This window comes from Simochromis diagramma, unplaced genomic scaffold, assembly GCF_900408965.1.
Source record: "Simochromis diagramma unplaced genomic scaffold, fSimDia1.1 OVJJ01000669.1, whole genome shotgun sequence".
In the NCBI taxonomy this organism is placed as follows: Eukaryota; Metazoa; Chordata; class Actinopteri; order Cichliformes; family Cichlidae; genus Simochromis; species Simochromis diagramma.
In genome coordinates, this window is record NW_024387458.1 from 5,819,368 (window position 1) to 5,841,691 (window position 22,324).

The following is a 22,324-nucleotide window of genomic DNA, read 5'->3' on the forward strand; positions in this document are numbered from 1 at the left end:
GTGAATGAGGCAGGTAAATACATACAATACATACATAGAAATACTCCAAATCCACTGTGTCAGAGGAATAAAGTTTATTAATTCCACAACAAAATATAGCATACATCCTATAACAGGTTTTATTACATATGCTTGCAAAAATTCTCCAAAATGCTGTGACTCCCCTCTCACTTCTTATTAATAATGTGTGTCTTTCACATCTTCCATATTAAGCTCATCCATCAGGTCACACAGGTTGTCCACTAGCTCCTCCATCAGAGCATAAACCTGTCAGATAGGTAGAGACACATATTTGGTATGAGGAAGACCAAACAGATTAAAGCAATGGCATAAATTCTAACTACATTTCCTGGGTATGACTCAAGAGTGCTTAAAAAGGCAGACTCACACAATTTTTAATCACACAACAGTTTAGTCTTTTCAGCAGACTCTACCTATCGAAATCCCCACTATTCAGAAACACAGGCAGTTTGTAATGCCGTCTAAAACTCCCAAAGTGTTCCAGCCTGGCCTCAGATATATGATGATGTCATCATGGTAATTTTCTCAAACTATGGAAACTCTTGTCAAGTACTGAATTTAAACATCAGTGTGGAGTATTTGAAGTCAATTAAATTACGTGCCTTGCTGTGCAGAAGCCTCGTGTAAACAGGCATCATCTTCACTACATTTGTTTGTTTAGGAGGCGGTTGAAGGATGCTCCCTGACTCATTTTCTTGGTTTTCCAAAGTTCCCTTTATCTTTGTTGTTTTTCCCTGATGCCCTTTTCCTGTTTCCTTTTCTCTTTCCCCCTTCTTTTGTGTGTCCTGTGGAAGATAGAGTTAAAATTAATGAGTGAAAGATATCAGTATTGCTTACAGAGAAATAATATTGTTAGCAAATAATTTAAGAATTTAAAAATTGTTTCTGTAATGTTTCTGGACATAAACTTATGAGGAATTTTCCTATCTAAGCATCATAATATCTCTAGGCAGCTATCAAAATAATTCTTTACACGCAAGGCACAAGGCTTAAAACCAGCACTGCATGGGCATGTTCTTCAAGGAAGCACTGTATTAAAAGCAAATACAATTCTACCGTGAAAATCTCTGCATGGGTTTGGGGACATCAGTGAATACTCTTCATCCTGTTTCTACATCCACAAACATACATGTGCCACACAATTAAAAAATACAATCCACTATATATTGGGATGTTCGTGCAGGCTCCACTTATGCTGAACTGAAAATGCATATTTTATTCAGGAGTCTTTGTCATGGAAAGTGCTGCAAGGCAAAACCAGACAGTAGAAGAGTCTGGATGCTAGGACAACATGAAACGAGAAGCAACAATGGGAAAACACTTGACAAACACAGTGACTTATCTATTTTGTTTCTGAATGCTGCAGTAAAAACAGCCACGCCCTACTTTTATGAATTGTACATATATATTAAAAAGGTGACATAATAAAAGACAGTACATTTTCATATATATATTTAAGTCAAATTGCTGAATTGCAGAATCTGACATGTTGTCTTTGAAGTACTTTTAACAGAGGATTTAAACGGCTCGAGAGTCACTGCGTTCTGTTTTGCAGACCTGTGGAAATGAGGCCATGCAATGAGTTGAAACGGCTTGTCCAGTTCAGAACGACCACCTATTTCATGTCATGTTGTACACTGGATGCCCTGTCCTTTTTGAGTTAATGTATAGCTGCCACAGATGGCTTGGACTCACACCCTGGGCACACAGTTGGTGAGCAGGTGCACATTTTCACACAGTGTTCTGTTACCATGGTACCCTGCGAGTAATAGGCTGCACCTTACCTATGACTCAACCGTCATACAGAGCAGAAAATCACTCAGCAAAATATGTAGTCACACAGACAAAGCCGTGCTTCTAATCTAATACTTGAAAACCTTTGAAGCAGGAAAATGGAGGGGTGAACCATTAGAGGAGAGCTGTGGCAGGTTCAAGTCCAGAACTGACACAGCAGTTCATCATCTTTGAACAACACAGTCAATTCAAGTTTCTCAATCACTCAAGCTCATAATTTGTGAATAGGACTGGTTATAATGAGGTAGGATGCATTGTGGATAGATGCAAAAATAACAACAACAACAACAACAAAAACTATCAAATGCATTAGAATTAGTACTGAATAAAATTTTTGCTGAATATCTTAACCAATCTGCCAAAGCACGAATGGCCAGTACCATGTTTTGCTTATCCATTATAATAATCTCTCTAGGGAGCAAAACACTAAATAGAGCCATTTCACATTCTGTATTACTAGTTTTTTAGTGGTAAGACAGAATGTGGATGGAGACCAAATGAATGTACCATAAAGATGCTTCCAGCAGGCAGTTATAGAAATGGTTAAAATGTTTTCCTTACTTAAAATTAAGCACTGTAAACCAAACACACATACTATGACACATATAAAAAAGTATTTTAGGAAATTACCCTATAGAACAGAAAACTGCAGGTGTCTGTATTACTGACAACAAGCAGTCAGTAGTAACAACAAAACAGGCATCTGTTGAATGACTGATGAATGAATGAAGAGCTGACAGCTCGCCTGAAGTGGTGAAGGTGACTAATGTGTGTATCAGCTCAAGTAATGTGTCATATCTTACAAAATGACACTTTATTCATGATCACAAACAAAAACCTTTGAATGAAGGTCATTCAGCCACACACACACACTCACACACACACACACACACACACAGTCTTGCACGATACCTCTCACTTTTGCATTCTCCTGCTGAAATACAATTTTTTCTCACCTCTACTTTTTTGTTAGTTGTTGGTATCTTGTCTTTTTTAAATTTGGATCTCGCTCCATTAGTTTCCTCAATAGCAGCTTCACTGACCTTTATATCACTCTTGATATAAAAGTTAGTGAAATCTATGCTTAATGGCACACTAGTATGCAAAACAAAAAGAAATATATACATATACATGTCTGTGGTCCTGCCAAAGTGCTTGTATTTCCCCAGCATCAGTGATTATAAGTTTATCCTCTTTATCAGTCCATGCTTCTTTCTCTGGAAGGCCCAGCAGGTTCTGCAGCCACATGGCCTCAGCAGTCATTCTGTCCAGCAGTTTTCTCCACAGCTGCCGCCTGCAGGGGGCACCACACACCAATATAAGCTGAAGGGTTGTTGCACAGAGGCAGAGTATAGAACATTGGTATGTGTACAACAGAGAAACACATTAAGAAACTAGTCCTACATTACTACTCAAAAGTTAATGAATTCACCCTAAGGTGCCAGCTGTTAGGGGATGTTTCAGTCCAGAAGGTTCAGAAAGCTGCAAATACAGAGAATTGAGTTGGGCCAGGCCCTCTTCTCTTGTGAGGGAGTCCTGGGATGACTCTTCATCAGGTAGAGACAACACAGCCTTAAATATGTGGTAAGAAAAACAAACACACTAATATGATGTCCTTTATCATCAACACCATATGAAATCTCACCTATATATATTATAAAAAAGACTAAATATACTGCTTTTCATTGTAGTGTCAGGTTTCATGTCACTACTAGATAATGTGTATACCTGTCGGAGAGTATCAACAGAGTAGTCCCAGGTGCTTCCTTGATCCAGTTTTTGCCAAAGTGCCTTCAGGCCCTCCACTGGCTCATCCCGGTACTGCAACTAAAACCATAGAACGTGTTCACCAGTCTGAAGCAGTTTATGTGAGGTGTATGCGCCTGTGCACACAAAAGAAATTACTGCCACAAAACCTGAAGGTTATCACCATCAACAGTCAACCTTAAAAATGATGGATGTCATCATTTTTATTTATTCTTATGGCAAAGGAAAGAGATCAATATAAAACATGGCCATGTGAAAGGCCCTAAGAAGAACAATCACCATCTGGTAATAACTGACATGACTTAATGAGAAAAGTCTTCTAATATTTCAAATTAGAATAATCTTTAAAAGTAAACATTTTTATCCAAATGACTGCTTACAACTTACTGTCTGTTATTAAACATAATGTCCCATCTCCATTGATAATTATTTTAGGAGGCCATCATGCTCTATATTTACTGGAAAGTCTAATCAGCTTCCTAATTAGCCCAGTTAAAGCTTGGTTTCTATTGTAGTGCTTGGGGAAGACAAACCATATTGCATAGTACAGAGGCAACAGTGGCTGGTTCTATATATTAGTGGTTATGATATATTATTAGTTAATGACCTGCCATAAATAATGCAATTACTTGGTGCTGAATGAATAGGGACAAAGACAGAATATAGGATGAGGAGGGGAAGTCATAACAAGCTAATCATACTGTTGCACACACAGTGAATTTTCAAATAGAAGAACACATTAGCGGGTTAGCTCACACTGAATCAGGTGGCGTGACTAAGATTGAGACTGAAATCAATACAAACAAAAACACTCTAAAAGAAAAATGTGTCATGCATTAGTGCTACACGAAACTGGGCCACCCTGCTGCACAATGAGCAATGTTTTTAACGCTATGTATCAAAAAAAGGAAAGAGTTAAAAATGTCAAAGTCATCTACTCTCTATGGCCTATGCTGAGGTCCTAATATTGATTTGAACTAAAAAAAATTATAATTAAAAAAAGTTTAACTGAGATACACTAAAAATATAGCTTCTCTCTGTGCATATGTTCCACCTTTGGGTTTCTGCTCAGAAACAGTTGCTCTGTAGTGATGTAGAGCTCTGCAGGTGAGCTTGGTCTTTCTGGACTGTGGACCTGGTAGAGCACCTCATAGACAATCGACCGGCAGATCTTTTCCCGAACTACCTTTTCCAGTTTTGTCTGCTTGTCCACAAACAAAAACAGAAAAAAGAGGAAATATTATTTGTGTTAAGAGAAATACCAGTGCTATCTCTTTATTTGTGTTTTTATCTCACTTTCGTGGACTCAGCTGAATAGTAAAACTACCTCTATGAAAAGCCTCTCATCTGCAGTTCTGTCTTGGTACAGAGATATTCCCCTTAAGACAACTTGCATGGAGGCTCCTTGCAGCAGCACAGGATGGGTGCTGAGCTGCCAAATTTCTGTTTTGATGACTGGCTTCTCTGACTTAAATAGAAACTCCACTCGCTGGGTCTCACCTGGAAGAATGACACCTACAGGGAACAGAAAGCAACAGGGAAAACAGAAAGCTCGGTTGAGTGATGGGTCAATAGACAAGCGGTGTATGACGTACAAATGTTGGCGGCAGGTGTTCGGATCATGTTTGTGTGGTTACCAGAGGAGGCATTAAAGTAGAAGTGCACTTTCTGTGTTTGCAAACCCAGATTAGGAAAATTGCATGGCTTGGGAAGCTGCTGCCAGCTGTAGAAGATGACGGTGCTGCCCTCATTATGTAGGTCCAGGTGGGATGTGACTATTTCTCCAGTCAGGGCTTCAAAGAATATTGTAGCACTAATTCCTACTTCTCCCTGATAAGTGAGCATTGGAGAAAGAAAAGCAATTAAGTGTTAATTGTCAAAGGTACCAAACAGAATATGTCATTACATTGCGTGTTTTTATATACCTGTGCATGTGTTATTTGTGTGCTGAAGATACAATCAGACCAAAGTCGCCTGCAGCCCATGCATTATCATACAAACTGCATTATTAATTAAACATGGTTTTTAAAAGTCAAAACTCATGTAACAACCTATATAAATAAGTGGTTATTAAGGGACAATTGTCAACAAAACTGCTGTTTTTCTCATTAAAGTCTAACTGTATAGGGAGGACTACAAGACCCTTAACGCAAGTACTCTACATAAACTGTTTCCATCCTATCAGTATTTGGAAAAGCAAGAAAAGTGGCTTATTCTGGTGAATTTATCAATACAATATACAGACTTTTCAGAAAAAACTGAATAAGCACCTGTTCCTCTCTCTTGCTCTCTCTAAGGTAAGGAATTCATTCTGTACCTGCTTTGAGAGAGAGTTTCCAGTCCAGGTAGCAACCTGACCACAGAATCTCAAGGTAGGCACATCTAAGTGATCATCTTCATGCTGTGCCAGTGGATCACTGTAGGAGACAATCACAAAGCAGAATAACTAAGACTACAGTTAATGTAAGTCAGTTATTGCTAAAAAATATTTTGTTTGAGGACAACTTAATTCCAGACCAGCATGTATGTGCATATACACTTGATATTCAGTCCCACCATTAGCCATTAAAAGGTGAAGATATTTCCTCCTTACATTGTTTGGCTATACTGTAAAATCTATGTTTGAATTATTTTTAGACAGAACAAAAAAGAATTACACTTTGACAAAATGGGAACTGTAGCAGATGTTAAAAACACTGTAATTTTGTAAAAGACGCTGGCAGAGATAAAAAAAAAGAAAAGAAAAGAAAAGAAAAGAAAAGAAAAGAAAAGAAAAGAAAAGAAAAGAAAAGAATGGTTGGATCAGAAGCGAGATGCAAAAAAGGCTCTTCTGTTCACATAATGAAAGGAGGCATGGGGGAGCTATTTAATCTAGCAATAATTACATAATTATAATCAATCATAAAGGCCTCATAAAATTTAGTACACTAAATTATTTAGAGGGCAGTTTTTTTAAATTATACAATTTACTTCTTAATATTTGTGAACTCGTAAATATAAAATAGAGATGATACAAAATACAACCTTTGTGAAACACTGTTTTATGTTCAGTTCTGTCTTGCCTTAATAGTCACCTCACTTCACATTATGAAGACTGACTAAAAACTGTGTGGATACATAGTCTGATGTATGAATTAGCTATGCATACTCTCACAACAGATTCTCATTTCATAAACACTTTACTTCATTTTTGTGCATATCTGTGCACGATATGTCACCTGGTCCTAGGTTCTAGTGAGTGGAGAGCTGTGTATCAACAGCCAAGGATCTAAACAACATGACCTTTTTTTTTGTCCAGCTAGCAAACAGGGAATTGCATCACAACCAAAAACTGAAAACAATATACAACATAATTACATATTACTGACAACTGTTCGGAGTAAATGTAGTCTGGCTGACACCAACTGAGTTGGGTTTCTTAATAACTTCAAATAATGTGATGCACCTTCACCGACACAGCCCTGACCTTCAGTGGGCAGCTTATGAAAGGATATACTCTCAGTCCTTGAATCGTTCCCCGTGTAAACTATAGGGGTCATTCCCTAAGAAGCCACATTCATACTCTTCTTCTCAATCATGGAATGTAGCTTTGCAGCAAAACAAATCTGACAACATACAGTATTGAAAAGCCAATTACACAATGTGTGTTTGTAATACATGTTATGTAACTTCAATACACTCTGGACAAATGAGTCATGTTACAATACTGTATTATTGCTTTTCTGCAACACTGTGACAATAACAATACCCAGGCTGATATCAGCTATCCAAGAACCAACCATGGTTGTAATGAAGGTTCTAATAATGAACCTTACATCAAGGGTTAACACTTCATTTAACAGTGACTCAATTACATTTTAGACACAATGAACTCTTAGTACTCTGCAAATAGGGATAGCATTTTGCCTAATTTTGATATTAACAGTAGAAAAATCTGGCCTTTTTCTAAGTATGGAAAACATTTAATTAATCATCAAGCAGCAAAAAGCAGTTATTTCTTACAGGTTCTGCTTGCTCTCCATCTCTTCTTCTTCGTTCTCTAATGAAGGACTGTAGGATGGTTTGCCAGAGCCAATCACTACCAGTTCACTGATGTCCTGTAATAGACAGATAGACAACAGAGTGGTACTTTGGAAGGTAGGGGTTAATTATGTACGATAACTAACGTTCTGGTTCTTGTTACTGACACCCTAAGTTCGTTTCACTCCAACAGATATGGCCAATTATGTCATGTCAGGCAGAGAGGTGACAGTCAGGTGGTGACAAACCCTTCAGCTTTAGAATATCAGGTTTTGTGGAGCACAATGTATGTTGTCATTGACCATACTAGAGGATATATAATTATTTTGCTATTGGTCTGCTACTTTCTGACCCACACAGAAAGGGCAGAGGACAAACAAAAATTGCTAATGTATTGTTTTCATCCTGGTTAATTTTTTTCCATAGGCTTGGCGTTTCTTTCACTCTCTTACCCACATCTCGATTTTTTTCATGCTATCAGAACAAGCCGTTTCTGTTTGCCACAAGGTACTCCAGACCCTAAATCACCTGAGCATCACATTAGCCACCAGCCTGACAGAACACAGTGCAACCATTTTCTCTAATTGTATCGTTGCACAATTGGTGTGCGTGCGAAAGATGGGGGAGGACAATAAAACATAGGGGGAATGTACCAGCTGAGACCATCAATAAATAAATAAATAATTAAAAAGATGTCATTTGAATAAACCTTCCAATATTGAGCACCTGCTACTTTAAGCTAATAAGATTAAATGGGAACTGGCTGTGAAGAGAAGCACATTTTTATTTAGGTGTTTACCCCAGAACCTCCAGCCTGCACTGATGAAGTAATTATAATGCAGAGAGAGAGGTAAGGCATGTTCAGTCCCTTTTCTTGGGTTCTGTTAGTTCACAGGTCTCAATAGTTCTACCCTATGACAGGACACGCTTCAGATTTCATAATCGTACCATTTCTGTGTTTGCATATATGTGAACAACTGTTAGGGTTTATGGAAGGGCCACCCAGCTTAATTAATCTTATTACACAAGTGCACTGAATATATACTTCAATAAAATGTTTCACTGTATATTTGCAATATGAGAACAGTTTTTGTGTGTAGGTGTGCTTATGCCCTCGAAGCTGCAGGCTTATGTGGATTTGAGTGGATGTATGAGTACATGTGCTTGTCAGCCTTGTCCACATACTGCAGTTTGTTCCTTGTTCAGAAAACCAAGGACAGTGTGCCCAATGCTGGATGATCACAAGCTGTTTGTGAAGATAGAGACTGATTATGATGAGCTAGCAGCACCTGCTTGAGACAGAGTGTCCTGAGGGAGTGAGCAGCTTTTCTGAGGATAGAGTTGTCCAATAATGAAGCTTTCTTACAAAAAACAAAAAACAAAAAACTAAATGCAATGATAAACTGTACTATGCATATCAAATTAGTTTCCTACACAGCGCATAGTGATATTACTGTCCAAGTCCAACTTTTCAGCTTTTTCTTGCACAGTGTTTACTGTGACTTGGATTGTGGTTTAGATTTTAGATATAATCAGAGGTTTTCAGGAGTGGGTTCTACAAGATCGGTATTGGTGCACAATATTATACTGGAAAATATGTTGGAGGCAAATAAGGGTGCTGCACAAGATCCTATATACTACATATACTATACACTATACTACTATCATGAGGAACTGTTTGATTTGATAAAGAAAGCTATAAGATGATGACAGAGTGATTTGTCATAAAACATTTTAATGTGGAAATGTGGTATATCTAATTAAGACTACTGGAATTTTGAGGAAATATTTATAGAGAAAAGAGTTCAACAACCAGTTGGGTTGTGTTTGTAGAGTAACTAGTCCTAAATCCACCTAAAGTGAATGAGATAGTTGCTGCCTTCAGGAGAACCAGGAAAGTGACTTCTCCCCACACTATATAAATGGTGAGGGGGTAGAAAGTTTCAGTGACATCAAATACCTGGGTCACAACATCACTAAGGATTTGGCAGGGACCATTAACACCTCCCTTCTAGCAAAGAAAGCTCAGCATAGGCTTTTCTTATCGAGAAAGCTTAAAGCTTAAAAAACTGAACTCCCACCTCATATATTAGTGAATTTCTACAGGTACACAACAGAGAGCACTCTGCACTACCGTGTCGCAGTGTGGTACAGCAGCTGCACTGCAGAGACAGCACTGCTGCACTGTTAGCAACATTATCAAAGACTCAGTGCACCCTGGACACAGATCGTCCTCCTCCCATCAGGTAAAAGATACAGGATCATCAGAACATACACTAAATGAGAGAGAAATAGCTTTTTCCCCATAGTTGGGGAAGTCCTCTTCCATCCCATCCTATGGAGTGTTTTGTCTTATTGGTTAAAAGATTTAATCGATATTTTTCATTACTGGCTTGTTTATGTCCATGTCCTGTAAAACCTCCTTAATTAGCTGGCGCTGATGCTGCAAGTACGTGCTCTGGCTCCAAGTTCGTGAAGCTGGCCGTAGAGTCTCAGCACAAATGATTCCTGGAACAAAAAAATGAATTTCAGTTTTACAGACTGAATTTGCTCATGTGTAGGAGTTTCCTGCTCTCCCAACTGAACGATCATTCTGCATTTATATGCTTGTTTTGTTTGTTTGTATGCAACCGCTTAACATACATTTTATGACGTGAGGGCTTTCTTTATCTTATCCCAATCGTAATTATTACAAGAAAACTGTCCTTTCATAAATCTTTTTTTGACTTGGGAAAATGCAATTTCATGCGAATAAACAATGAGAAAAACTGCATCAAAACAGGGGCTAAGGGGTAAAAATTGGAATATAGCATAGGTGTCTGTGATCACCTGATTCCTGGCATATCCTCCGTGGTTGTCCCATCTGTGTGATAGTTTTTTGTCTGCCCCACTCGGTCTGAGTCAGAGTGGCTGTAATACCGCTCATTTCATCTCCATAACGCTGTGGGAGACTCCAAAACTCACTGCCCACACGATAACCCTAGAGAAGTTAAAGAACAGCTTTAGAGATTTTAGTCACTGGAGAACTACCAAAAAAAAACCCAACAAAAAAAACCCCAAACAAACCCAACAATCTGATGGATGACTAAAGACAGAGTAGACCGGCAAAAGCAAATATGTGTCATACATATCCTGAGTGGATGAGTGGCATGACTCGGTTTAGAAATTCCCTCTGCTCCTGAGTTTCTCTATAATGGTTGGCTTGATTCATCAGAAGTTTTTCGACTGGCCTATGGAGCAAATCTTGACACCATTGAAAGAGAGACAAGACATTAACGCAGACTTAGGAAATTTGCATTTGCTTCTAATGAGAGATTTGTGGGTAAAGGCTCTAATAATGATGCACAGTTTATCTCTTTTCAGTGCAGGCTGTTGTAGTCTCTAATCAGCTCACCAGATAAGAAGTCCTGCTGTTGTCTCCGATGTCTCACATGTTTGTCCCAATTCTGTAAGGCATTACCCTGGATGTTTCTTTGGCTTGAAAGAGTTTCTGTTTCTACAGCATCCGAGGGACTCCTTTCTTTGGCCTCACATAGAGGATCTCCTAGGGAATTTGGTATTCGCTTCACCAGCTGGTTGGCAATGGGAAAGGTTAGTAACACAGTGAAGTCAAAGAATTACAGTTGTATTTGTTCATCTACAGAAACTGGAACATTTAAAAAATACCTCTGTCTCCCCTTTAGTCTCTAGATAACTTCTGTAATCCTCTAAGCTACCCAGGATGGTGTGTGGAAGAATCATCCCATGCTCATCAAACCGAACCCCCATTGATCCTGAGTGGAAAGGACAGGGACAAAAAAAAAGAAAAGTTGCATATCACAAACAGGATATATTTAGCTTAATCTAATATCCAACATAATAATCCATTTGTCCATGAGAGCAAAAGAAAACAACTGACCTCTGAAGTCGAGAAGGTGGCAGTCAGAATCCAAATTCTCTTGCTTCCTAGCTCTCATTTCATCATCTGTTGATGTTTTACTTACATGTGCCATAAGCTCTTGTTTCTGATGGCTCTTTGGTATCTTCAGCATACAAAGCAGTAGTCATAATATACCAAGTTAAACATTTAAGTGGCATCAAGGAGAATTTAGATTAAAACAAAAGTTTTGCTAATGAACTGTTAATACTGTCTATATTGATGAAGTAAATTTACTTTATTGAGCTTCTGTGAATACATGGTAAGAGTCCCGTTGCAGCTTCTTGGTCCCTGAGAAGAGGAAATTAGAAACGAGGTGTTATGACACTGTGTTTTCTGGCTAATTTAACAGGCAAATTAAAATGTGCCATGTTTTATTGTGATTCCACAACTGAAGGCTTTAAAATGTAAAAACAGATTGTACTTCACCGTACATAAAGTCCAATGCTCACATGTACACATGCTGATACAAAGAGTGCCTTGGAACACTGACATGGTTATGCAATACTGCTAATTTGTCCTTATCTAACAGTTCCTTGTTATAGTTTCCATGGCCACAACAATAATTAGTTTCTGGCTTTTCTAAGTGTTTTCTTCCTTTTTTTCAATTCTTCTGATCACAGGTTCAATACAGTTTTCAAACTGCTTTTGATGAGAACCAAAAGATGGCCTTGTCCTTTGAGGAAAGAATCTGCTGCAGTGCTTTTACACATGTTTGGAAACCAAAAGTTACTGATGCTGACACATATTCTGACTGAGATTTTGTGTTTTTATCTCTCTAATTTAAAGCTTTACATGACTTTATATTGCTCCTTTGTATTAGTCTAGATCCGATTAAAATCAAGTACACAAATATAAGACATAATAAAGAAATACTATGGTTTATGTTTATCCTGGCTGAAATCTCACTGGTAAATCACAACCTTACCAACAAAAGGGGAAAAAACAGGTCGAAAAAAGTTAACAGACCGAAGTTGAGAATTATTTATGTGTACTTAATTGTAATCCTAGTTTAGTTTGGATCTGCTCTCTATGTGTCGAAGCTAGGTTGTTTTGATTTTACAGAACTGCACAGGAATGCAGGGGAGACGTGTGCGAGAACAAAAGTAAACTATTTCATTGACTTTGTTTATCTGTATTATTTTTACAAAAGTAAAAAGTCTACGTATTTCCTCCGCCACAGTACAGAAAGGTACATGTAGCTACATACATATGATAAACTATCCACAATCACCAGTGAAACCACTGACAGGTGGAGAAGTCAAACATCGACACAAATTTAGCTTGACATAATAGAAAAGAGGAAGAAGCAGACAGAGGTGAATGACTGATACAGAGGGGTTGTAGGTCACACGAATAACTTCAAGTTCTTAACTCTTTCTTCGGTAACTTACCGCAGCTCATTTCCCCTTTTATACAGTAGCGCTAGAGAGGCAATGTAGCATTAGCAAAGCTAAAGCTCCAGTTTGGTGTACAGTAACCATGGCAACAGACGCCCTAACTTACGTTGCGCAACGAGTCGCTACACAGACACGAGAAAGCAAACTATTAGAGTTATATTTAATATTAGTGGAGGGAATAGAAGTTTTTTCCCCTTTATCTTACTATATTATTTACTGATCTATTCAGATTTTTTTTTAAAAAATGTTTAACCTACGTATTGTTTTTAATTTTCTCTACACCTTGTATTCCCATTCCTTATTTTATTTAACTATATTTTGTGTTTTAATTAATTAAAATATTAATTGATTTAATTAAAAATGAAATTAATTAAAATCAAATCACTGCACTGCTCTATTAGCAGCAAACAACACAAATTAGCTGCTAATTAACTCTCGTCATATTGTTGCTGCACTTTCTTTTCTTTTCTTTTCTTTTCTTTTCTTTCTCTTTGGTAGTCTCCCATATCATGTAGAAAAGACTAGTGCATTAAGTAGGTCGAGTTTTCTCTGCTTGGTTGCACATCCTATTTCATCTTCTTCTTTCTAAACAAGGTGTTCTCTTGGAGAACACAACGAGCGTTCCTGTCAATCAGCATGACGTCATCAAACCACGGGGCTGTGATATCTATATAAAGACAAGTGACATCAGCCGCCCAACCAAACACACGCTTGAGCAGCTCCATAAAACGGCAGATCGTTGATTCTATCTAGCTGCAACAGCGCGGAGTCAGCGTCCGGAACCATCCTAAAAAGATGGAAATAGGTAGCATCTCTACCGGCACATCACCCACCCCCGTCACAGTTTCCCACCAGATCAAACGCTCTACAAGAGAAAACCCTCAGTTTCGTGGTAATATGGAAGGGCAGTGCGCTGGTTCATCAAAAGTTTTACTGGCTTACAAAAACGCATCGCAGCACTTGAATTCGTCTGGAATCAAAGCGGGCTTGGGCATACTTAAAGTCGCTACCTCCCAATGGAAACAGGAAAAAAAGACGCTTTCAGGAGCAGCAGTAAGGCAAATGTCCGCTGCCAACAACAGCCACCCTTGCAAGAGATCCCCACTTGATCAGCTGGCAGCTCTGGTTCTCCATGGTCAAACCCGGCATCGCCAGATTAGTCAGGGGCACCCACAAGATCCTCTTTACTTCACCAAGCCACAGAACTCTAAGCGCATCGTAGTTCTTGGTGCTCCACGGGTCGGAAAAACCTCAATCCTAAGAAGATACATGATAGACGGATTTGTGGAGGAGTACAAGCCCACCTCCGAGGATTTCCTAAGGAAACTGTTTCGCATCCGTGGGGAGACCTACCAAATTGACATCCTGGATGCATCCCGGGAACGGGACTTCCCAGCCAAGCGGCGGCTGTCTATCCTCACTGGTATGTATTTTCTCGGTTATAATCGCTGTTCTGCTAAAAATAAACAATTTAAAAAAAATGCCTGTATGTGTTTGTTGAATAAGAATAAAGATTTTGGATGTGAAACTGTATGCGCAATGTGTAAAACTCTGTCTTAAAAAAACTTGTGTTTTGTTTTTCTTCTATAGGGGACATTTTTCTTCTAGTATTCAGTTTAGATGATCGGAGCTCTTTCGAAGAGGTGTGCGCACTGCGGAAGGAAATTCTGGCTGCTAAATCCAAGCTCATCAGATCCACTGTGCCAGAGCATTGCGCACAGCCACAGGTTCCTCTGGTGGTCTGCGCCAACAAGGTGGATCTCCAGGAATCCGAGAGAGAAATAACTAAGGCAGAGGTTCTCCAAGCCCTCGGGGATGACTGCGCCTATTTTGAAACGTCTGCTAAGGAGAGCACTAATCTCGAACAAGTATTCGAGACTTTGGCAAAGCGAGGTGGGCTTCCGACCGAAACTGGCCCGTCGCAACACCGCAAAGTCTCTCTCCGCTCATATCAGGCAATGCGGAGCGGCCGTGTAGCGGGGAGGGGGAAGCAGGTCTCTGATAGAGATGTTCCCTGCGGCACACTGTACCCACTGGCCCGGCGACCGAGTTTTACCACTGACCTTCGTCAGGTTATTGGACCACATACGACAAGGAAGCCCGGCAAAGGACTGGAGAAATGTTATATTCAGTGAGAGACACAAACTATGAGAAGAAACACAGAGCGAATAACACAGTTCATAAAGCACCGATATTTATTTAAAAATAATAATAATGCCTTATTGTGCGTTTACATGTACTTGAAATGTTTTTGAAATAAAATATTTTTAATATTATAGTGTGTTCTTTTTTTCTTTCTGAGTATGGACAAAGTAGGAGGAGGTTGAGTCAGTACCTTGACTATTTGATTATTGTATGACTATTGCATAACCTATATTCAGAAATCTATTAGATGGCAACTCTTTTTCCTCACCCACGCTTGTTTTCGCTTCCTGTGAGTCTCTGTGTGTGTAATACTGGATTCGTGATTGCCAGCAGTCCACAATCTGAATCCCACACATCCCAAACAACCAGCTTAAAGGTTTCCAGTTGGCATACACTTTCCTCATCCTACATCATACCCTATAAATTATTCCTAATATAAGCCTATCGCATAAGGGCTTCTATGAACTCAACTATTTAGCTTTCACTTGCATGGTTGTTCTTCATTTTTTATATTTTGAAGCTGAAGAAGTCTCCCTTCAAACAACAGGCTTTGAGTCACAGATTCCAAGTGTTTTTTTTTTAAAGAAGCAATACATGACACATTTTGCTAGCTTGATGCCAATAAGAAAGCAACCTTGCAAAGATTTATCTCTGGGTGCTTTATGTGTGCACTCGGAGAAGGCTTTTCACTTCTCATGCCGGAAATATGTGTTTCCATGGGCACTGCTTTTGAATTTATTGAGCTGCAACTAACAGATGACTCAGGTTTTACATTCAGGTGATCCTAACCTTGCAGGGGTTTATTTTCCTGTGTGCTCATTTGTAACAAGAAAAATAAAATACTGCTTTTCATGTCCATTGATAAAAGCATTAATAACACCCTTCCAACAACATCATGTAAAAATAGTGATTGAAATGTGAACTCTCAAACTTCTTTTAATCTTGATAATCACACTAATGTTCTGTATGTGGTTTTCTCAACAACAAAAAAAAGAAAAAAGAAAAAGAAAAAGGAAAAAGAAAAAGAAAATTGGGCTCCATTCTAAAATTCGTGTTGTGAGTGTGTGAGTCATGATGCCTGAAAGCCTCAGAACAATGTCTGAACCAAAGAGAGACAGACAGTTAGACACATCTGGGAGAAACGCATACAGAACAGATAAAGAGAATCAGGATATTATGGGCTAAAATGTTGATTCAGTGGGTTAATGAAATGCATAATCAAGTGACAAAAATCTTTATTGCAATGTATTCAAGCATATTGCGTTCCCCCCCATCCACATTTTATTCACAACAGTGCATAGAAAACAGATCAAATGTTTCCAGCTGGTGAATGTTATGGTCTGCAGGTAGGCCAGTTCAGAACCCGGACTCTTCTAATACAAACCCATACTGTTGTAACAGAGGCAGTATGTGGTTTAGCGGTCTTGCTAAAATATAAATGGCTTTTCCTGAAAAAGATGTCATCTAGATGTGAGCATATGTTGCTCTAAAACCTGCAAATACCTTTCAGCACCTTTCATTCTAGATGTATGAATGACCAATCTTATAGACATTAATGCCCCCCCCCCCATAAATTTAGAGATGGATTTCAAATTTTGATGCATATGACCAGTTTGCCTCATCTTCCACTTTGCCTCAGTCCATTTAAAATTAGCTTTGGCCGTGAGAGATTGCGGCATTCTGAATCAGATTCACATGTTGATCCTTCTTTTCACAATTAAAGCTTTACCCTGTATTTGTGGATGGCACGTCAAACTGTCTTCACAGATGATGAAAGTGCTGCTGAGACCATGCAGCGATTACCATGACAGAATCATGCCTGTTTTTACTACAGTTTTAACCGAGGGAGTGAAGATCACAGGTATCCAACAGTGATTTATGGTCTTGTCCTTAGCGCACAGAGATTTCTCCAGATTCTGAGAATCTATATCTGAGAATTTGATGACATCATGCATTGTAGATGATTAAATACTGAAAGAAAGATATTAAAAGTCTTCACAATGTTACATTAAGGAAATTGTTTCACAATTTATAAACACAAATTGATGAACCACTACTCATCTTTACTTCTGTAAAACTGCCTCTTCAGTCTCCAACCTTTTCTTGACCCTCCCAATTTTTTGTCTAAAATGTCCAAAATGAGCTAATATTTCCAGGCAATAATAAAATGTCTCAGTTTAATCATTTAATATGTTTTAGTGTGAGTAAAATGTAGGTTTATGAGACATGCATGTCGTCGTTTTCACAGCTTACGAAGCTGCAAGTTAAATTCTTTAACTGCTTGTTGAAAGGTATTCATTCACAACTACCACCAGAGAATAGTGTATCATTTTCATCACCTATATTTAAAAAAATATATATGTATATTTACAAATGACTGTTTGCTTAAGACCTGACTCCTGTTTTTATTTATTTTTGTTTGTTCTTTTATTTTGCAGTTGTGAGGCTGTGGCTCAGGAGATAAAGCTGGTTGTATTGCACTGAACGGTTGGAGCCCCTGCTTTTCCAACCCACGTGTCAAAGTGTCCTTGGGCAAGATGACAGGTAAAAAGCGTAGGATAAAGCGCTGTGTGACTGGGTGGATGCAGGTTGTAGTCTAAACCTACAGTCCACCTTTCATTTTATTTATTTTGTACAGAGGTAACCATTTACTACCTGAAATTCTCATTATATTTTTTAATGACGTTTCTCTGACTTCTGATCTAAGTGGCCATCATTGCCCCTACACTCCTTTACTGCTAAACTGATGTCAGTGTAGATTACTGTATGTATTATGACTGCAGGACAAGATAATCCAATAGCTCCACATGTTAATTCACCTGGATTAGGCCATGGTTATCTACACACACACACACACACACACACACACACACTACAGGAGATGACAACATCAACATCAAGAAGTTAACAAAAAAGTGAATCATCAGTGAAAAAAATACATTGATCACAAACTCAACATTACACTATTCAACACACAATTCAAAATATCACTAGTATTTCTGCACAAGGTATATGACAGAAAATACCGTAAGCCTAATGTTTACATAAAATTACATCATATATATAATAGGGGAAAAACTCTTGTCTGTTGTTAGGAGTTGGTAAAATGTATGTGCCTTGAAAGACAACCAACAGCATGATCAACTCAAATGAAATTACTTTTATGTTCAGAAATTTTAAATCTCAGTTTCTCTGCATTTGCTAAACCACATGGGCATTTCAAAGATAGACTGATATACTGATAATAAAAATCTTATCTTTTACTTTTGCAAGAATATCTTTGAGAGCATGTAACACCAGTGAATCGGTGAAATAAACATTTTGTGAAAAGAAATGCATTATATAGAAATGTTTAAAATAATCTTTCATTAACATTGATTGATTGCTTCTAATGTCAGGTTGTGTTTTTGCAGTGAAGCAGTCACATGCTGTGAACTTCATATTGCAAGAAACTCTGGCAATTTTCACTCCTGCTTGGGTCCCAGCCAGTGACTTTACTGCACGTGGAGTGATACTTTTTTGTTGTTGTAGAGCCATCATTACACACATAAAGACATGCACACACACAAACACTTATCTGAACAGATGCTCCTGTCCCTACACGTGAGGAGCATTGACATATGTTCCTGTTGTTCTCTCTGTTCTCTGACACACACATAGACATACAAATGGGCACACACACACACATAAGTTAACTGCTTGCTTAAGTGCATGGACTGCTGAAACGTGATGCTGTTTTTCTACTCAGCCTTGTCCTCCACATTTCTTATTCTACTCAGGGCAGCTCACAATCACAAGTCCCCATTTCTACAATGTGGATCCATTTTGTTATTCTCACATTTTTACATTCCCCCCAAAAAGCTTTACAGGAAATGTATTATTATTGCGTGAATTATTTTAGGGTCTACCTTGCAATATAAACTGCCTTGATGTGACCGTTGTGTTGATTTGGTGCTGTATAAATAAAATTGAATTGAATTGAAATTGAAAAAAAGAACTGAATGTAACTCAGTAAAGGAGAGGTGTTGTTTTATTAGCATAGAGCCAATTTAAGGTTAAATTAAAACTGGAAGTTAGAAGCTTTGAGTTAGTAGCTCATGGGGAAAATGGGCTGATACTCCTTTTTGTTCAGCTTCGCAGCACAACATATAAATGTATTTTTAATCATCTTTTTCTATTTCACTGATGTTTTAAGGTGTTTTGCTGAGCGCTTCAACACCTAAACCCTGAATAGGAATAGAAAACATGCAGGCTGCAAAGCCCATCTATGGTTTTGTAGCTTACATATATATTGGTGTAATGTATGATTTCTGCTCTCCTTAGAATAGAATAGAATAGAATAGAATAGAATAGAATGGTCCTTTATTGTATTTTACATTTACAACGAGCTATATAGGTTCGGACCTTAAGAACCACTATTATCAGACATGAGGTGGAAATGTAAGGCTGTCTACACCTTATGCATGGGGGACTGTGTTTGTCAACAGTCTAATCAGCTGTTAATTCACAGCAGCTAAAGCAAGATCATGTCATAGAGATAAGGATGGAGACAGCCTGGCAGCTTGTCACGCAATTACATGGAAGAGAAACATAATGTTAACACTGAAACAAGCGAAAACATTCACACAGATACTCATTGCCTCTCTTCTCTGTTCAGTTCTTCTGGTTTAGCTTCTCAGATTATTGTGCTCTGAAAGTTATTCAGCAGCTGTTGCCAACAAAATCTGTCTCCCTCACTCACTTGGTCTTTCAGGACACACACACACACACACACACACACACACACACACACACACACACACACACACACACACACACACACACACACACACAGATGTAATAATGTAGAACAATAAAAAAAAATCTGGATGGGGGATCTCCACCCCCATGCTTTGTCTCCAATTCAGTTTTCAAATGACACCTAGACCCCTGCTACTATATATGTTGCAATGCTTTCTAATGCTCACTAGAGGGAGGGCTGTGCACATAGTTGCATTCTTTTTTTAAGGTCAATTTTTAATGGAATCAAAATCAGGAGAAATACCTAGCTTTTTAACCAGCCAAGAACACACAGATGAGCTACCTTTTGCTATGTTTTACAACAAGGGGCCAAAATACATTTCCAATGGTCCAGAGAGAAAGCAATGAAAGAAGACTGCAAAGAAAAGTGCTGCATGACAATAGACTACAAGAGATCAGAAGAAAATTGAAGATGAGATCACAAAGGCTGATGATGATCAGAAGAAGAAGAGATGTACTTGGTGTAAAAAACACGTGACATGTAGTGAGTTTAATGTGACATCTGCTTAAACCTGAAGTGTCTCACTGTAATCCATGCGATTTTTAGATAGTTTAAGCTCATGAGATTTTTGTGCATGGACTTGGTCGATACCCAACATCATTGTTCTGTTCTGTGGATGAGAGGCGATAAGAAAAGAAAGTCCAAGGGTGCATTTAACCTTCAGATTGTTGCATCCATCTCCATGAAGAATTGTTTGGAGAGTTCCGGTAAAGACAAAATGGGAGCTGAGAGAAGCGGTGTTTGAGATTATCATAGGCATCTTGTGCCATGGTGTTGCACTGGAACTGAAACCAGGTGAGATAAGTTGGGTTAGGAGCAAGCAATTCTACTGAAGTCACAGATAAATCTGTGTTAAAAGATAACAAAGCCAAGGAACCATTACAAGTGTTTGCAGTTTTCTGGAATAGGCCAGTTCATTACTGCTTGTACTTAAGACTAGTTGGAATGGAAATGTCCCTTTTCGCCAAGAAAGGAGACCTTCTCTGCATGAAGCTCACATTCATCAACCTTCACGAGCAGCTTGTTCTCTAGTAATCTTTGCAAAACTAACCTTACATGATCTTCATGATGACTAAGGAACTGGGAGAGGATCAGGATGTCATCCAGATACATGACCACAAAATGATTTCTGAAATCTCGCAGGACTTTGTTACCAGGAGCTGAAAAACAGCAGGTGCATTAGTCAGTCCAAAGGGCATTACCAGATACTCAAAGTGTCCAAGGTGAGGGTTGAAGGCTATCTTTCACTCGTCCCCCTCTCTAATCCTTACCAGGTGGTAGGCATTGCAGAGATCCAATTTGTTGAAAATGGTTGCGCCCTGTAACGACTTTCAAGCATAGGAAAGACGTGGCAAAGGGTACTTATTTTTCACAGTAATCATGTTTAATCCTCAAAAATCTATGCAGTGCTGAAGGGACTTAACTTTCTTTTCCACAAAGAAAAAAACAGCACAGAGATGAGAGGAAGACGGCTAAAAGAAACCTTCGGCCAGAGAGTCTGTTATGTATTTTTTCATCATCTCACGTGTGGGCTTTGACAAACTCTACAGCTTACATGTAGGAAGTGGTGCGCTGGGTAACAGGTCAATAGCACAGTCATAGGGTCGGTGTGGAAGGAAAGACAAGACAAGATCCTTATGAAAAACTTATGCTAAATCCTGGTACACAGGGGGCGTGGATGAGACATTAGGTGGGTGGGGCTTGTACAGTGAAGGTACAGGAAGGTAAGTTGGGGGCCGCGGATCGTAAACAGTTTTCATGACAAAACCAACTTCACCCTGGAACACAATTCTTTTACCAATCGAGGTATAGGGTGTGAGTTTGTAGCCGGGGTGACGGAGTATAACTGGAGTAATTGGGGCTTAAACACAAATCATATTTTTTCAGTGTGTTTCGTGAGAGTGCGAGTGAGACTGGTTTGAGCTTTGTGTGTGATAGCCGCGATTGTGCCGGGGTTTAATAAAATAAGTTTTACTCAGAACCTTAATCAATAAGTAGTTGGAGGGTGAAGGGAATCACGTTTAGAGAGGATCAGTTTAGAGGGGATCTTTTTCATTGCCTGTCAGTATCCCCACCGTTACTGACGAGCAGTCTCTTTTGGCCACATGGGGCAAGTGTTAATAAAATGGCCCAGGGGCACAGTACAAGCACTCACCCACAGCCAACCTCTATCTTTGTTTGATGAGGGAGACACAGGTGCATCTGATTTGCATGGGCTGAGTTCTGTACCCCTCCATTCCACTTTCCCAGTTTGCCGCCTTGGAAAAACAAGAAGAGCCCAGGGCATTCTGGGAAAGAGAGTTTTGCTTTCTCAGATTTTCTTGTACATTATATTATATATAAGAATATATATGAATTATTGTGTCTAAAAGTTGTTATTTCCCTATTATCTTTTTGTAAATCCTGCAGAAAGAAAATAAGACCAGTTGTTATGTTTAAAAGCAACTTGTAGATACTCAC

At 38.8% G+C, this 22,324-nt stretch overlaps 2 protein-coding genes across 4 annotated transcripts; one reads left to right on the forward strand and one right to left on the reverse strand.

The window, feature by feature from the left end:
* Positions 1–65: 65 nt before the first annotated feature.
* LOC120723073 (mycbp associated protein) lies at positions 66–13,040 on the reverse strand. Of its 3 annotated transcripts, none has more exons than XM_040014374.1 (18): positions 12,913–13,040; positions 11,756–11,809; positions 11,501–11,624; positions 11,269–11,375; positions 10,997–11,174; positions 10,730–10,845; positions 10,432–10,582; positions 9,992–10,110; positions 7,585–7,679; positions 5,900–5,999; positions 5,220–5,412; positions 4,910–5,097; positions 4,637–4,783; positions 3,544–3,642; positions 3,248–3,387; positions 2,941–3,109; positions 624–806; positions 66–267 (listed from the first exon to the last, which is right to left on the reverse strand). In XM_040014374.1, the coding sequence occupies exons 2-18, from the start codon at positions 11,777–11,779 to the stop codon at positions 178–180; spliced, it is 2,223 nt and encodes a 740-aa protein (XP_039870308.1). In that variant the 5' UTR covers positions 11,780–11,809; positions 12,913–13,040; the 3' UTR covers positions 66–177. The 3 variants fall into 3 exon arrangements, with proteins under 3 accessions (XP_039870308.1, XP_039870309.1, XP_039870307.1); XM_040014375.1 differs by having other exon boundaries at positions 2,947–3,109; positions 4,637–4,786; XM_040014373.1 differs by having other exon boundaries at positions 4,637–4,786.
* A 535-nt stretch (positions 13,041–13,575) lies between these two features.
* On the forward strand, positions 13,576–15,725 carry si:dkey-27j5.5 (GTP-binding protein Rhes). The gene is made up of 2 exons (XM_040014377.1): positions 13,576–14,341; positions 14,509–15,725. Exons 1-2 carry the CDS (start codon positions 13,714–13,716, stop codon positions 15,051–15,053), a joined length of 1,173 nt encoding a protein of 390 aa, XP_039870311.1. The 5' UTR covers positions 13,576–13,713; the 3' UTR covers positions 15,054–15,725.
* The last annotated feature ends 6,599 nt before the right edge of the window (positions 15,726–22,324 follow it).